Consider the following 17724-nt stretch of genomic DNA (forward strand, 5'->3'; position numbering starts at 1 on the left):
TACTAGCATAGCATGCACACTTGTCACCTTCATGCATATGTAGGAGGAATAGATCACATCAATATTATCATAGCAATAGTTAACTTCGCAATCTACAAGAGATCATGATCATAGCATAAACCAAGTACTAACACGGTGCACACACTGTCACCTTTACACACGTGCAGGAGGAATAGAACTACTTTAATAACTTTGCTAGAGTAGCACATAGATAGATTGTGATACAAAACTCATATGAATCTCAATCATGTAAAGCAGCTCATGAGATCATTGTATTGAAGTACATAGTAGAGAGATTAACCACATAGCTACCGGTACAGCCCCGAGCCTCGATGGAGAACTACTCCCTCCTCATGGGAGCAGCAGCGGTGATGAAGATGGCGGTGGAGATGGCATCGGTGTCGATGGAGAAGCCTTCCGGGGGCACTTCCCCGCTCCGGCGGGGTGCCGGAACGAGACTCCTGTCCCCCGGATCTTGGCTTCGCGATGGCGGCGGCTCCGGAAGGTTTTCCGTATCGTGGTTTTTCGCCACGGGGGTTTCGTCACGGAGGCTTTAAGTAGGCGGAAGGGCAAGTCAAGAGGCGGCACGGGGGCCCACACCATAGGCCGGCGCGGCCGGGGGTGGGGCCGCGCCGCCCTAGGGTTTGGCCACCCCGTGGCCCCTCTTCGTCTCGTCTTCGGACTTTGGAAGCTTCGTGGAAAAATAGGCCCCTGGGCTTTGATTTCGTCCAATTCCGAGAATATTTCCTTACTAGGATTTCTGAAACCAAAAACAGCAGAAAACAACAACTGGCACTTCGGCATCTTGTTAATAGGTTAGTTCCAGAAAATGCACGAATATGACATAAAGTGTGCATAAAACATGTAGATAACATCAATAATGTGGCATGGAACATAAGAAATTATCGATACGTTGGAGACGTATCAAGCGCTAACAGAAGCAAAGCCATTGGCAGCGTTATACTCACGTAGGGTTACGTTCAGCTCGCGCTGCGCCCTGACGATGTCCTTTCCGTTCTCGAGCAGCTTCTGGCGCTGCGCCTCCAGTTCCGCCTGCACCGCTGCCGGGTCAATGTTCTGCGCGATGGGCGTGGCGAGGACGCTCATCGCCGCTTGAAGCGGTGTTTCCGGTAGTGCGGAAGACGTTCCCGCAGCGCCTGCCTCGCGCTCCAGCGGTGGCTTGGCCGCACGGGTTGATGCCGCACGCCCAGCTCCTTCTTCCACAGCCTCCTTGCCAGCACCGACCACGCGAGCCATCATCACCTCCACGCTGCCGGCGGCGCGGCCAGCACATAGCCACCTTGGCGGATCCGGCGCCACCAGCACCGGCGGAAGGCGCTGGCGCACAGGGACGGTGCCGAAGTAAACGCGGTGGCTGCCGAACTCGATGATGCGGCCGTTCTTGGGGAAGATGCCGCGGTTGGCGAAGCAGCCCGCGTTGTCGTTGATGAAATCCATGGAGTAGATGCGCTGCACCAGCGCGGACACCGTACGCTGGCCGGCGACGTCGAGGAGGCCCGCACGAATGTGAACTCCGTCAAGCGCCACTTCTTTCCCCACGGTGGGCGCAAACTGTCGTCGTGGTGAACGAGCAGATGCCATGGGATGGCTTAAGTTGGGGCCGGATGGACGCTAGAGGATTCGGGTGAGGGTTTTGGATTAGATTGGATGAACTTCCGGGTGCTTTCCTCAAGAACTAGGCCTAGGCCCAAGGTAGAAGAAGAGAGACACAAGGAAGAACTCTGCTCTAGATCTTTCTCTTCATTGATCTCAATAGGTTACAAGTTTCTGTCTAACATTCATTGATCTCAATAGGTTCCAAGTTTCTGTCTAACATTCATACATGGTAGAAAACCCTAGCAAACCCTAATGGCATCTTTAACTAGACAAACTACTTTACAAAGTAACTTTAATCATAGGTGACGCCGGTATCTTCTTTAATCAGCGAGGCTGACGTCTTCCGGTTGCTTTTGGCGTCACGTTTCTCTTTGGCGCCAGGGCTTCGTTTAAAGTTACTTTGCTTAGCTCACCTTTGTCCTCTAGCTCTGGAGAGAATCTTTGACCAGTCTTGCCGACATGCTCTTCTTACCGGTTCTCCGGTGTCTTCTTAGCTCATACCGGTATACCTCTCTTAGGGATACCGGTATAGACTTATTCAGCCAACACTCAACTTCGTGTTCCGGAATGTACATTAAACCGGTATCTTGATGGCTCAAACCATCCGGTTTGGCATGCCTTTGGCATACCGGGGGTCATCCCCCCAACACATGGCTGCGCTGCTTGGGGGAGGGTGGCGCGACGCAGGGGGGAGAGAGGGCCACCGGCGGCGGCTAGGAGAAGGCGGCGGCTGGCTAGGGAAATGATTGGTTTAGGTATGATACCATGTAGAAAGGGATTGCAACTCTCATTGTATTGATTGGGTGCATATACCGCTATATATATAGGCCACGTCCTCGACTATACAAGGAAGGAGGCGGACCCAACATAAATAAAAAAGATATGTATCGCTACATAATTATACGAGATATGTATCTCAACACTGATGTTTGAAAAATCGATCAGCGAATGTCTTTTTCTGTGATGGTACTGCATCACTGGCGGTTGGCTCCTTGTGTGACATCGCAGCTGCTGCTCGGTTCTCGTCACCACGCTTGTAGCAGATGCGGTAGTTAAGCCCAATCAGCTTGGTAAAAGCCTTTTGCTGCCGGACAGAAGTAATTCGTTGCTCTTTAAGGTGCACTAAGTTGCGCTGGTCGGTCTTGATGACAAACTCTCCGAGCATGAGGTAAGAACGCCAATGTTTGACATCATAGAGGACTGCCATACATTCTTTCTCGTAGGTTGAGAGACCGAAAGAGAGTGGACCTGATGCCTTGCTCAAATAGGTGATATGATGTCCATCTTGCTGCAGCACTGCGCCAATGCCCACGTCTAAAGCATCAATTTCCACGAAAAAGGGTTTGTTGAAGCTGAGTAGTTCCAAGATTGGTGCAATTATCAGTCCTTGCTTTAGATCAATGAAACCAGCATCACATTCAGCTGTCCAAATGAAGAGTGACACTTTATTGAGTAGATTTATTAGTGTCCGATATATAATTCCGAAGTGTCAAACAAACTTCCGGTAATAGCCTAGTAAGCCCAAGAAACCCTTGACCCGTTTCGTGGGAGTAGCCCAGTTCTTTACATAATGAATCTTGTCCTCCGCCGTTGACGCACCTTGTGCGTTGATAACATGCCCCATGTACGACAATTGCTTTTGTGCAAACGAATACTTGGACTCTTTAACTTGCCAATGGTCTTGACGAATCAGTTTGAGTACTTCCTCTAGATCTAGTAAGTGCTAAGATAGAGTGGTACCACAAACGAGGATGTCGTCGAAGAATACCAGTGCACATCAACGCAAGAGTGGCTCCAGGGTACCGTTCATTGCTTTTCGGAAAGTGGCGGGAGCTCCAACTAGCCCGAATGACATCACCTTATACTCGAAATGACCCTGATGAGTTTGGAACGCAGTTTTGGTGCGTCACCGTTTGGCAGCCTGATCTGGTAGTAACCAGCTCGTAAATCGAGCTTAGAGAATCAAGACGAACCTGCTAACTCATACAATTGTTCTTCAATGACTGGGAGAGGGAATTTGGTTTTGCAGGTCATGGCAATGAGGTGCCTATAATTGATGCAAAGACGCCATGTGTGGTCCTTCTTCTTAACTAGGATCACCGGAGACGAGTAAGGGCTGTTGGCGAAGCAAGTTTCTCTCTTACGGAGACCGATACCGTTTAGTTTTAATAAATTCAGTTTTGACGAGTCTACCGATGTTAATGCTTTCCTTTCTTGAAATTTCAGTAGGGTGAGAAAACGTTTGGATTTCTTCCGATCGAGTTTTTTCTGGCAAACATATGATACGAAGAAAAAAATACAGATTACCAAAGTGAAATATGCGAATGAGAGCCTTGACGTAGTGGTACAAGATGTTGCCTTGTGACCAGGAGGCCACAGGTTCAAGTCGTGGAAATAGCCTCTTGCAAAAAATGCAAGGAAGTCTGCGTATAATGACCCAATGTGGTTCGACCCCGCCCCCCCTCTCCCAGACCCCGCGCAAAGTGGGAGCTTCATGCACCGGGCTGCCCTTTAACAAAGTGGAATATGTTCTGTCAACTCAAAGACCAAGGAGGTTTAGACTAGTCGTAGTGGAAAGTAACATAGAGTAGTACCATGCACATGATACTACTCTATGTTACCACCTTCATAGTAGTTTGTAAATCAAAGTAGTATCATAGATGTATGAATTAATTAGCTTGTTATCTTGGGAAGTGTGATGCTACAATAACTAGCTATATTACTCAATCCTTTTCTCTCCTCATTAACTCACTGCCACATAAGAAAATTTGATGAGTTAGACACTTAGTTACTACTACCTCTGTTTCAAGGAATAAGACGCACGCGTATTCTAAGACAAAATTTGACCATAAAAATTGAGCAACAAAATCTTGATTATATTATATGTATATAGTATCGTTAGATTCGTATTGAAAAGCACTTTTTAATGATAATAATTTCATATAAGCAATCTTTATTTATTTGAAGTAATTCTTGGTCAAACAAAAAGCTCGTAAAACGAGGGCGTCTTATTCCTTAAAACGGAGGTAGTAGTGAAGTTACTTGCACTATGAGTAGTCTTAGGAATTAAGATGTTAGAATTGAAAAACAAATATTTGCTTAGTAAGTGGTTGTTTAAACTAATCACAGAGAAGGGAATGTGGCAACAACTATTGCATAATAAATATTTGAAGAATAAAACGTTATCTCAAGTGGAAGTTAAGCCTACCATTTTCCCTTTTTGGAAGGGCCTCATGCATGTTAAGAGTGATTTTTTCAGCAGGTTTCTTCAAAGTTGGAGATGTATCATCGATTCGTTTTTGGGAAGATATTTGAGTGGGTGATACTTTCTTAGTGCAGCAATACCCGTTCTTATATAACATAGTGCAGTGGAAAAATGTTCCGTTGGCTAATGTGTTAGCTCAAACGCTACTAAGTATTGGTTTTAGAAGAACCTTCAATGATCATAAATAGAATCAATGGATACATTTATGTCAACGGTTAATGATAGTGCAACTGTCCAATAACCCGGACAAATTTGTGTGGAGACTTACTGATTCAGAGATATTTACGTCGAATCTATGTATCTTGAACGTATCAGGTTCTTACATAAATATTTATGGAAGTTAAAAATTTCTCTCAAAATAAAAATCTTCATGTGGTTTCTTAATAATAAAGTGTTGATCACTAAAGATAATTTGGCTAAACGTAATAGGAATGGGTGTCAAAAGGTTGTTTCTGTGATTCTTTAGAAACTGTACAATACTTATTTCTTTCATGTCCTTTTGCTAAAATAGTTCGGTGTATAATTGATCTCACTTATAATATACCATTGTCTGCTAACATTGCTAATATATTTGGTAATTGGCTGAACGGGGTGAAGAAAAATGATAGAGCTAGGATATGAAATGGTCTATCAGCTTTACGTTAGTCTTTTTATGAATGACATTATTTTTAACGAACAGGTTATCCAATGAGCTACGTATTGGATACAACAATGGGTCTACCTTCTCTCGATGGATTAGAGGGAGCCTATGGTTACTAAATCCAACCTTCTGCTAACGGTTACACATGACTATTTTCAGGCTACTGGATTCGGAAATACTCAACGGAACCTGGCAACGCGCGAGGACGAAAACGCACCAATCAGGGAAAGCCACGTGGCTGACAAGGTATGTATTTCCATCACGTATATGATGTGTATTCATCGGCCACCGACGCGTGAAAATTTAATGCCGAATATCAATTCACCTAGCGGCCACGCCTCCTTCCCTGCTCGCACTGCCCTCCCTACTCCGACCTCCAACCTGCGGCTGCTGGCGGCCGGCGCCGCCCTCCCTACCCCGCATCCGTCCCCGGCTGACGGCGCGCCATTCCTACCCCCGCCTCCGACCCTGGCCGCCGGAGCCTCCCTAACCTTCCATGGGAGCTTCTTCCCAGTCCCGCCGCCGTACGGAGCCTCCACCAGCGCCCAGACCGCGGGTACCCCTGGCCGGCGTTCCTCCTGGTGCCCAGCCGCACATCGGCCTCATCGACGAGAGCCACCGGAGGAACACGCGACCTCGACCCCGAGCTCACCGGCACGCGCGACCTAGACCCCGAGCTCACCGGCACGCGCGACCTCGACCTCGGTGGCGGAGGCCTTCGGCGGGGCGCAGCGGCCGTCAAGGTGAGCCGCAACTCCTCGACCACCGAGGAAGCAGCCCGATTTAGGATTCAATTTCTCTCTCGTTCTGAATCTCGCTTGATCCACAAATCAGTTTGTTGGATTTGGGGATTATTTTGTTAGGTGAGGTTGCAGATCTCAAATTGATCCGCTTTGTGGTTCCTTCTTGTTGCATTCTTAAATTCTTTCTGTTTGATTTCGTGGACTTGAATTCATCTAATTTTCCTGTATGGTTCTGAAATATCAGTGCAGTGCAATGAACGATTGTGAAGCCACTATGGATTGTAATTGAAAATTATGAAGTATTTGATGGAAAACTATGCAGAGTTGTGGACTGTGGCTTACTGTTTGCGTGGAATGTTCTCATACTTGTATTTGTGGCTTACTTCTTGCATCTAATTAGCTAGCAGCAGCTTAGCAAGTGTTTTACGAACTCTGAATAATCAATGAATCCCATTGTGAAGAAGCAGCGCATATTCATTAATCTGTAGATTAGCAACAATTTTTTAGTTCTTGCATTTTCAGTTGGTCGAATGCTCCCGTCTGGAAAAATAATGTCATTCCATAATCTCTTGTTTACATCTGTAGTATGCTAATTATGCTGCTGTTTTGCAAGTAATCTCTTTCACTAATTCAGTCTGATAGTTGAATCTTCCATTTTCTCCTTCGCATAGATGGGAATCAATTCAGCAACTCTGACAATTTTTGTTTCCTAGTATTAACTACTCTGACATTTTGCCTTACCACTTGCCGTATTTCATCTCGTATTCAATTGGTATATAAAAGGTAAAGCAAATGTATTAATTAGCTGCTATATTAAGTGTGAATCTAATAGCACACATTGATGCTCCTGATTTAGACCTCGCGCGTAGCCTGGTTCCAAACGTCCGGGTCGCTACTGGATTGCCTTATATTAGTAGGCTGCAAAATGCAAAATGGATAGTTTCATGGGACAGGTTGTTTCTGCACCCGGGTGCATATGCACCCTTTATTTGAAATGCATATTAAACATATTTCCAAATGTTAAAAAAATAAAAACAAAAATGCCTCGTGTATACCTTGACATGTTACATGTTCACAAAGTTGTTTCAGCAAAAACCGATATGTTTTGTGCCCTGTACTAAAAAGACAAATTTTTGGTGTTAAAATAGTCTATTTCTCGAGGCAGTATTTGTCTTTTTTACACATGGTACAAAAATTGTTGGTTTTACGTGAAACTTTATGTGTACACATAGAACATGTCCCTCTACATGCTAAATTTTTTTCCTAAATTTTTTTACTTTTTGAAATATGTTTTATACATACCAGGTGCATATGCACCCATGATCAGTTTTGGTTTTCCGAGTTTCATGTTGCTTTTTTATTTTTCGATGGTTGATACATGTCTCAACCCTATCTGATCTATGATTATTAAATTTTAAATATTTGAAACGCCGCAATAAATAACAAGTTACTCCACTTCACAACAACTCCATAATCTGTCTTGGGGTCTCATCTTTCAGTGCAGGTGAATGGCGATAAGGACGTATGGAAAAGGGCTAGGCACCCGGAATCAAGGGAGTCTTATGTGGGGGAGGTAACCCAGTTGGTTCTTCGAACACATCTTGGAACTGCTGTAGCAGAGCTTGAACAATTTCAGGCGTCGCTGATCAAGGGAGACCAATAAATTTTTAAAGTATTTAGAGGAAGCATAGGCGGTTTAGAGTTCTAAAAAGACCCTTTAGAGCATCTCCAGCCGCGTCTTCTAAAGCGTCCCTCAAACCGCGCCGGATTGAGCGTTTGGGGGACGTGTTTTGTTCGTGCCGCCTTTGGGGGACGTCGCTCCCCAGCCGCGTCCCCCAAACGCCTCCCCCAAACATTTAAAATACTTTTTTTGACATTTTTATTTCAATTTCCACAAACTAATACATAATTGGGAACGTGGTTTACAGGAAGACACAATTTGGAACATGGTTTTCCACAAACTAATACATAGTTTGAACCATGGTGAACACAAATATAAAATTTTGCAAAAAAATAAACCTAACTAGGCCGTGCATCGAAGGTTTCCCGTGTTCGCTGCTAAGAAAGAACACTCGAGGGCACACCCAGTCACCCAAACTGGAAAATCCAGCGGAAGGATGGTGCCCTTGTTGGTTCTACCGATGAGGTGAACATCCAGAAACTTCCGTGCACGTGTTCGCTGCGAAGAAACAACACTCTGCATCATCAGTCGTCCTCCTCGTCGGTGCTGTCGCCGTGGTAGTCCCGGCGGGAGCGCGTCTCGTCGAAGACCTTGACGCTGATGTCCCTGTCGCCGAAGTAGGAGAACAGGAGGATGAAGCCGGCTTCAAGGCTGTGGTGCCACGCGAACTTCTCCCAGCCGATGTTGAGGTACATGTTGTCGCGTGCGTCGTAGATCACGTCGACGATCCACCTGTAGTAGTCGCACGCAGCCTCCCGCAGATGCATCGTTCGCGGGCCGTCGTCGCCGGTGACGTAGTCGGCGAAGGAGTCCGGAAGCCTCTGGATGCCGCGCGGGTCGCCCTTGAGGACGAGGACGAACTCGAACAGCACGTCCGGCTCCACGTCCATCTCCGACGACGAAGCCGACGGCGTGGGAAGCGACGGCGAGCGTTCAGCTCTGCCGCGGCCACGACCACGACCACGACAACGGCCACGAGGTCTGCCTCCGCCTCTACCAGACATAGCATCGAGTCTTGTTGAGATGGTGGCGGCTAGGGTTTGGGAGAGAGGCGCTAGGGTTTGTGTGTGAGAGGAACGATGAGAGGCGGCCCTTTTATAGGCCGGAGGGAGGCGGAGGAGCGGTGGCGCTCATTAACGCCGGCACGCAGAGCTAGGCGCGACGGGACGCGTCGCTGCGCCTCTGCGGGAACTGCACCGTCGCTGCAAAGCCAATAACTTCCGTCGCGAGGTAGGCAACGGTTAGGTTAAAATTTATTGTGCCGCTGACGGATCGGCCCCGCCACTCCCCGCCTCACTTTTCGGTGTGGCTGGCGTCCCCGGAGTGTCCCTTGTGGGACGGGGACGGGCTCGGGGCGCCGGACACCGTATCGGGGCACGTCGGACAAAATTCGGGTTTGGGAGACGCGACTGGAACGTTTTTTTGGTCCGGCGCGCCCCAAATTGCTTTAGTAGACGCTTTGGGAAACACGGCTGGAGATGCTCTTAGATCAAATAACTCCGAGCTACCTCACCTTACGCAGTGACACTGACACACGGCTAAAAGGGAAACAATGTGCAGATATTTATATTGATTAGTGTTGTCAAAATAATTTAGTGTAAATTTATTATACGGTACTGCCTCTGTTCCATAAAACAAGGCGAATTTCATATTAGATAGAACATGAAATATATTTTCATCATATAGTTATATAGCTGTTCGTTGATATTTTTTTCTACAAACTTAGTTAAACTTCGCACTGTTTAACTTTGAAAAAAAAAATACCATTTATACTATGGAACTGAGGTAGTAGCTCTGAATGGGCCGAGGTGGCTAAGCGGTCTTATTACAAACAATGGTGTAGTGGACAATGCAAGTAGCTGCGCAACTCATAGAGAGCTACCTTTGATGGAAGGTTCTGCATGCTTGTCGGCAGCCAGCAAGAAGTCCAGCACGATCTCGTTGAACCGGGCCGGGTCCTCAAGCTGTGGAGCATGGCCTGTTTCCTTCATGATCTCCACTCTTGCTTTCCCATCCAAAGCCCTGCAAGCAGAGTTGACAAAGTCAATACAAACGGAGACCGTCTGTTCGTCAACAACCTACACGAGCGCACACCGTAAGACGACTCAAAGTTCATGCTTGTGACAAGTTATACCTCTGAATTGCAAAAGCCTTCTCCACCGGGAACAATTGGTCATGCTCTCCCCAGACAATTAGCACCTCCTGTGTAGCCATACAAACAACGTGGTGACAAGGTTAGCTGTGGCAGAGCGTTTCAGTGAACGTGTTGGGTGAAATAAATATTTGATCAGCATATACATACACAGATACAGACCTGAAATAGCGGTGTTACTTGGAACTTGTCCGTGCCGACCGTGATCCCCTTGAAAACATGGCTAAGTTGTTCCCTATTCGTGTAGAGTTTCTGACAGGAGACAACGAATACCATATGATTCAGCATCTAATACAGATAGTATAGTGGTTTAGATCTAGTATCTGTACTGCTATCTTTACGACAGAAAAGCACAGCTGAAATTGTAGGTCAGGCCTCTGACGAATAAGACTACTCACAATATAAGTATCATAGGTAGTATCATGCATTTTATGCATGCAAAAAGCTAACGTATCACCATAATTAATGATGAGGGAGAGTATAGTGGTATCATAGGTAGATACCGTATTATATCACGTATAGATAGAAAAATAAATGTTAAATTAATCTTGTACGCACTTTTGCATTGGTGGTCCCCTTCGCGTGGACCGTGGCTTTTTTTTATAAAGAAAAAGGAAATCAGAAAGCCAATTGTTATCGTTAGCAAGGTTTTCAGTGTCGAGATACTAAGCAGTATTGTTTTTCCGTCAACATTACTGTATTGTAGGATCGTATCATAGTATCACGATACTATGATATTTCTATTTTTAAAAAATCATTAAAATAAAATTATTACCTGGCATATATTTCTTGAAAAGGATACTACGTGGACTTAAAGCAACACTACCACTCCCTTACGCGAATAATATGGCAACTGTTCTTGTAAAGGAGCGGTATATCGTATTTTAGACTTAAAGAATGTAACCCAAAGCCACATGAGGGATGCAGAGGTGGAAAATAGTATATTTATTCCACATCGGAAAACAATAAAACGATTACATGCTTATAAGGCTATTTCAACATGTTAACTAATTCTTTGATTATTTTTAACTTATGTGTGGTATCACCTCTCGAAGAAGTATCGGGATACTATCGATTCAAGGCATGATATCACATTTTCACAACGATACCACCCTATTAGGATACACATTATAATACATATCGTTTCAGTCCGGTAAGATCTTAGTATCGTAAGATACTAGGACCTGTATCGTGATACTGACAACCATAATCATTAGTTAGCTGCTAACAGACAACAAGCACCTGAGGCACGCTGATATGAAGCCCACGCACATTGATAGTTTGCACAATGGACTAGCGCCTGAGACATGCGGGGTTGAAGTCCGGGCACGGGGATAGATGAAAAGTTCTCATGCTAAAATCTAAAAAAAAAATCAGCGTAGGAGAGCTACAACCATCGCTTATGAAAAACGTAGATTAGAAGGAACACCCAGATATATCATTGTTGTTCTCTAAAATACTGTACTACCAATCCAAGATGGTCTCCTTAATCTTTTAGATCAATATGAAAGTTTATCTACTGACCTCGTTGACTTGAGCCAAAAAAAAAAATACTGTAACAGTTTGATTCAGCACTGTTCACGTTGCAGCAACCCAAGAAAAAATACAGAGCTATGTGTTGTGTAGTGATACGTCGACTGACCTTGTTGACTTGACCCTTCGTTACTTTTTCTTCAGGACAAAACAAAGGAGAAGTCGAACGTGGAAGCAGTCCAGAGTGATACGCACCTGGATGAAGTCCCGGAGGACGAAGTCCGGCGACATCATCACCGGCGGCGCGCGGTGCGCTGCCATCTGCATCACCCTCCTCATGGCGGCGGGCTCGGCTGGAAGAAGCAGCTCGTGCACGGCGCCCCACTCTTCGCCGGCCCTCTTCAGGAACTCGCGGTCGTCGGCCGCCGTCTTGAGCACGTCCGAGCTCGCGATCACCACGGGGCCGACTCTCCCGGGCCCCGCCGCGCGCGCTAGCCAGTACGCCACGAACCCGCCGTAGCTCGTCCCCGCTACGGCCACGCGCTTGCTCTTCAGCCCCTCCACTGAGTCCAGCAGCGCCGCGAGAGCAGCCGCCTGGGTGGCCTCTGACGGCGGTGGCGCCGTGGGGTAGTCCCACGAGCTGCCGCCGAAGCCGAGCAGGTCTGGGACGATGATATGGAATTGGCGGGACAATGGACCCACCTGGCAGCGCCACTGCCAAGTGGCCTGAGGGCCAAAGCCGTGAATAAGCAGCAAAGGCGGGAGCTTCGGCTCGCCCGGCGGGGCCCAGTAGTGCACGGTGCAGGTCGACGACGACTTGCCGTCGCCGCCGTCGTAGGGGAGCGTGACGGAGTGGGGGCGGAGGCCGGCAGCGAGGAACTCGCGGCGGGTGAAGTAGTCGATGAGCGGCACGAGGCTTAGGCTTGCCCCCATGGCTCTAGCTGGTGGTGCTTCTTGGTGTCCAACTGTGCATGGAAAGTGAGTGAAATCCAAGCGACGAGTTGGCGGGGGGGAGCTTAGCTTAAATGAAGGAGACCAGTTGCTGGTAGGACAAATGGAGTGTACACAGCATTCCGAGTTTGCAAAGGAAGAAGGGTTGTTGAACACCAAATGTACCTTCTTCCAAGTTAGAAAAGGAAATATAGCAGTATCATAATTAAGTGCAACTAAGAAAATGTCGCCTAGCTAGTATGGTGTTCTCATTGGGGGCGGCAAACTTATTTTGACCGAGGGTTGATGCTGTACTGATGTTGACAACCCATGAATATACAACACAAGCTATCAAAAAACTTCCCATCCACTCTTCAAGATTTGTGTATTTCATTGACAAGTTGCACTGCCAGTCTTCGTCTCCTCTGCAGTTCATTGAAAAATTGCACTGCCAGTTTTTTCTCAAAAACAAAAACTACAAACGTGTGTCTTATTCTTGATACGAGAAATAATCATGGATTCTTCGTTTGACCATGCATGGGTTGGTGTAAATACATGAGTTTGTCAAGAAAATGTCAATAACCATTTGGTTCATATCCTTTTGTTGGAACCGTGATCGCTCAAATTATTTGTCCATGATTTCACCCAATTTCCACTTCCATAGTAACAATCATGTTTGGTACATTAAATGTTATGTATAATTTGTTTAATCATTATGCTTGATCCATGATGTAGTAGTATGTGAGACTCCCCATATGGCGGATAGCAGTAGATCATTCGATCCTGCAACCACTCAGTTTGCTAGGCCCTCAAGGAGGAGGGTCACAATATGTCGCGTGTGCGAGAACGTGTACACCGGGGTTCTCACCCCTCGTATTTGTCCGGTAGTAGGCGCAAAGAGCTGCTACCGAGGATCGAGCGATGCAAGCACAAAGAAACAAGAGCTACCCCCTTCCTTCTCCTCCACATCCCCAAGTCTCTAACCCTGTAACCTTTTGCTATTGAGTCTTCGACCTCCTTTTATACCACAAGGGGTTACCAGATGGGATAGCTGCATGTTTGACACCAATAAACAATTGGTGGCCGGCCGCTAGTTTCTGCTCGTCCCGAGCAGGTAAACGATAACAAAGATAATTTCTGGAGTGACATGCCATCATAACCTTGATCATACTATTGTAAGCACATGTAATGAATGCAGCGATCAAAACAATGGTAAATGACATGAGTAAACAAATGAATCATATAGCAAAGACTTTTCATTAATAGTACTTTCAAGACAAGCATCAATAAATCTTGCATAAGAGTTAACTCATAAAGCAATAATTCAAAGTAAAGGTATTGAAGCAACACAAAGGGAGATTAAGTTTCAGCGGTTGCTTTCAACTTGTAACATGTATATCTCATGGATAGTTGTCAATGTAAAGTAATATAACAAGTGCAATATGCAAGTATGTAGGAATCAATGCACAGTTCACACAAGTGTTTGCTTCTTGAGGTGGAGAGAAATAGGTGAACTAACTCAACATAAAAGTAAGAGAATGGCCCTTCGCAAAGGGAAGCATCGATTGCTATATTTGTGCTAGAGCTTTGGTTTTGAAAACAAGAAACAATTTTGTCAACGGTAGTAATAAAGTATATGTGTTATGTAAATTATATCCTACAAGTTGCAAGCCTCATGCATAGTATACTAATAGTGCCCGCACCTTGTCATAATTAGCTCGGATTACCTGGATTATCATTGCAATGCATATGTTTTAACCAAGTGTCACAAAGGGTACCTCTATGCCGCCTGTACAAAGGTCTAAGGAGAAAGCTCGCATTGGATTTCTCGCTTTTGATTATTCTCAACTTAGACATCCATACCGGGACAACATAGACAACAGATAATGGACTCCTCTTTTATGCATAAGCATTCAACAACAATTAATTTTCTCATATGAGATTGAGGATATTTGTCCAAAACTGAAACTTCCACCATGGATCATGGCTTTAGTTAGCGGCCCAAAGTTCTTCTCTAACATTATGCATGCTCTAACCATTCTAGCGGTAAATCTCCCTTACTTCAGACAAGACGGACATGCATAGCAACTCACATGATATGGCGTCCCCAGGAACATGGTTATCGCACAACAAGCAACTTAATAAGAGATAAAGTGCATAAGTACATATTCAATACCACAATAGTTTTTAAGCTATTTGTCCCATGAGCTATATATTGCAAAAGTAGAGGATGGAAATTTAAAGGTAGCACTCAAGCAATTTACTTTGGAATGGCGGAGAAATACCATGTAGTAGGTAGGTATGGTGGACACAAATGGCATAGTGGTTGGCTCAAGGATTTTGGATGCATGAGAAGTATTCCCTCTCGATACAAGGTTTAGGCTAGCAAGGTTTATTTGAAACAAACACAAGGATGAAGCGGTGCAGCAAAACTCACATAAAAGACATATTATAAACATTATAAGACTCTACACCGTCTTCCTTGTTGTTCAAACTCAATACTAGAAATTATCTAGACCTTAGAGAGACCAATTATGCAAACCAAATTTTAGCAAGCTCTATGTATTTCTTCATTAATAGGTGCAAAGTATATGATGCAAGAGCTTAAACATGAGCACAGACAATTGCCAAGTATCACATTATCCAAGACATTCTACCAATTACTACATGTAGCATTTTCTGTTTCCAACCATATAACAATTAACGAAGCAGTTTCAACCTTCGCCATGAAAATTAAAAGCTAAGAACACATGTGTTCATACGAACCAGCGCAGCGTGTCTCTCTCCCACACAAGCATTTATTCAAACAAAAACAAAAACAAAAGCAAAAAGACGCTCCAAGTAAAGTGCATAAGATGTGATGGAATAAAAATATAGTTTCACAAGAGGAACCTGATAATGTTGTCGATGATGAAGGGGATGCCTTGGGCATCCCCAAGCTTAGATGCTTGAGTCTTCTTGAAATATGCAGGGATGAACCACCGGGGCATCCCCAAGCTTAGACTTTTCACTCTTCTTGATCGTAGTATATCATCCTCCTCTCTTGACCCTTGAAAACTTCCTCCACACCAAACTCGAAACAACTCATTAGAGGGTTAGTGCATAATCAAAATTCACATGTTCAGAGGTGACAAAATCATTCTTAACACTTCTGGACATTGCCCAAAGCTTCTGAAAGTTAATGGAACAAAGAAATCCATCCAACATAGCAAAAGAGGCAATGCGAAATAAAAGGCAGAATCTGTCAAAACAGAACAGTCCGTAAAGACGAATTTCTCAGAGGAACCAGACTTGCTCAAATGAAAATGCTCAAATTGAATGAAAGTTGCGTACATATCTGAGGATCACTCACATAAATTGGCATAATTTTCTGAGTTACCTACAGAGAATTAGGCCCAGATTCGTGACAGCAAGAAATCGGTTTCTGCGCAGTAATCCAAATCTAGTATGAACCTTAGTATCAAAGACTTTACTTGGCACAACAATGCAACAAAACTAAGATAAGGAGAGGTTGCTACAGTAGTAACAACTTCCAAGACACAAATATAAAACAAAATTACTGTAGCAAAATAAACACATGGGTTATCTCCCAAGAAGTTCTTTCTTTATAGCCATTAAGATGGGCTCAGCGAGTTTTAATGATGCACTCGCAAGAAATAGTATTTGAAGCAAAAGAGAGCACCAAGAGGCAAATTAAAAACACATTTAAGTCTAACATGCTTCCTATGCATAGGAATCTTGTAAATAAACAAGTTCATGAAGAGCAAAGTGACAAGCATAGGAAGATAAAACAAGTGTAGCTTCAAAAATTTCAGCACATAGAGAGGTGTTTTAGTAACATGAAAATTTCTACAACCATATTTTCCTCTCCCATAATAATGTCCAGTAGCATCATGAGCAAACTCAACAATATAACTATCACATAAAGCATTCTTATCATGAGTCTCATGCATAAAATTATTACTCTCCACATAAGCATAATCAATTTTATTAGTTGTAGTGGGAGCAAACTCAACAAAGTAGCTATCATTATTATTCTCATCATAAAATATAGGAGGCATATTGTAATCATAATCAAATTCATCCTCCATAACAGGTGGAACCAAAAGACTACTATCAGTATAATCATCATAAATAGGAGGCAAAGTATCATCAAAGTAAATTTCCTCTTCAATGCTTGGGGGACTAAAAAGATCATGCTCATCAAAGCCAGCTTCCCCAAGCTTAGAATATCATTAGCAACAATAGTGTTCAAAGTGTTCATACTAATATGTTCCATGGGTTTTTTAATTTTTGGATCAAACCATCCATGTCTTAAATCAGGAAATAGAATAAGAAGCTCATTGTTGTCCATTATGCCTTACTAGTGTAAACAAGAAACAAAAAGATGCAATTGCAGGATCTAAAGGAAATAGCTTCGAGCACACACAATGGCGCCAGAAAAGTACTTAGTTACCTGGAACCGGAGTATGAGTGCCTTTTACCTTTCCTCCCCGGCAACGGCGCCAGAAAAGTGCTTGATGTCTACGGGAGCTTCTATTCTTGTAGACAGTGTTGGGCCTCCAAGAGCAGAGGTTTGTAGAACAGCAGCAAGTTTCCCTTAAGTGGATCACCCAAGGTTTATCGATCTCGGGGAGGAAGAGGTCAAAGATATCCCTCTCAAGCAACCCCTGCAACCACAAAGCAAGAAGTCTCTTGTGTCCCCAACACACCTAATAGGTGCACTAGTTCGGCGAAGAGATAGTAAAATACAGGTGGTATGAATAAGTATGAGCAGTAGTAACAGCGCCAGAAAAGTGCTTTGCTGCCCAGGACTGGCGTGTGGTTGATGGTGGTAATATTGCGGACAGTACAGATGCAGTAGAACAGTAAACAAGCAGCGATAGCAGTATTTAGGAACAAGGCCTAGGGATTATACTTTCACTAGTGGACACTCTCAACATTGATCACATAACAGAATAAATAAATAGATGCTAGACTCTACACTCTCTTGTTTGATGATGAACACCACTAACTATGTAGGATTACACGAACCCTCAATGCCGGAGTTAACAAGCTCCACAATATTCGATGTTCATATTTAAATAACCTTAGAGTGCAAGATAGATCAACACAACTACACCGAGTACTAACATAGCATGCACACTATCAACATCAGCAATGAAAGGGGGAATAGATCGCATCAATACCATCATAGTAATAGTAAACTTCATAATCTACAAG

At 44.4% G+C, this 17724-nt stretch overlaps 1 protein-coding gene across 1 annotated transcript; it reads right to left on the bottom strand.

Moving 5' to 3' along the window:
• Positions 1 to 9738: 9738 nt before the first annotated feature.
• LOC124696032 (lipase 1-like) lies at positions 9739 to 12504 on the bottom strand. Its single transcript, XM_047228822.1, has 4 exons — positions 11827 to 12504; positions 10261 to 10350; positions 10081 to 10148; positions 9739 to 9968 (listed from the first exon to the last, which is right to left on the bottom strand). The coding sequence occupies exons 1-4, from the start codon at positions 12502 to 12504 to the stop codon at positions 9815 to 9817; spliced, it is 990 nt and encodes a 329-aa protein (XP_047084778.1). The 3' UTR covers positions 9739 to 9814.
• Between the last annotated feature and the right edge of the window lie 5220 nt (positions 12505 to 17724).

This window comes from Lolium rigidum, chromosome 3 (assembly GCF_022539505.1).
Source record: "Lolium rigidum isolate FL_2022 chromosome 3, APGP_CSIRO_Lrig_0.1, whole genome shotgun sequence".
In the NCBI taxonomy this organism is placed as follows: Eukaryota; Viridiplantae; Streptophyta; class Magnoliopsida; order Poales; family Poaceae; genus Lolium; species Lolium rigidum.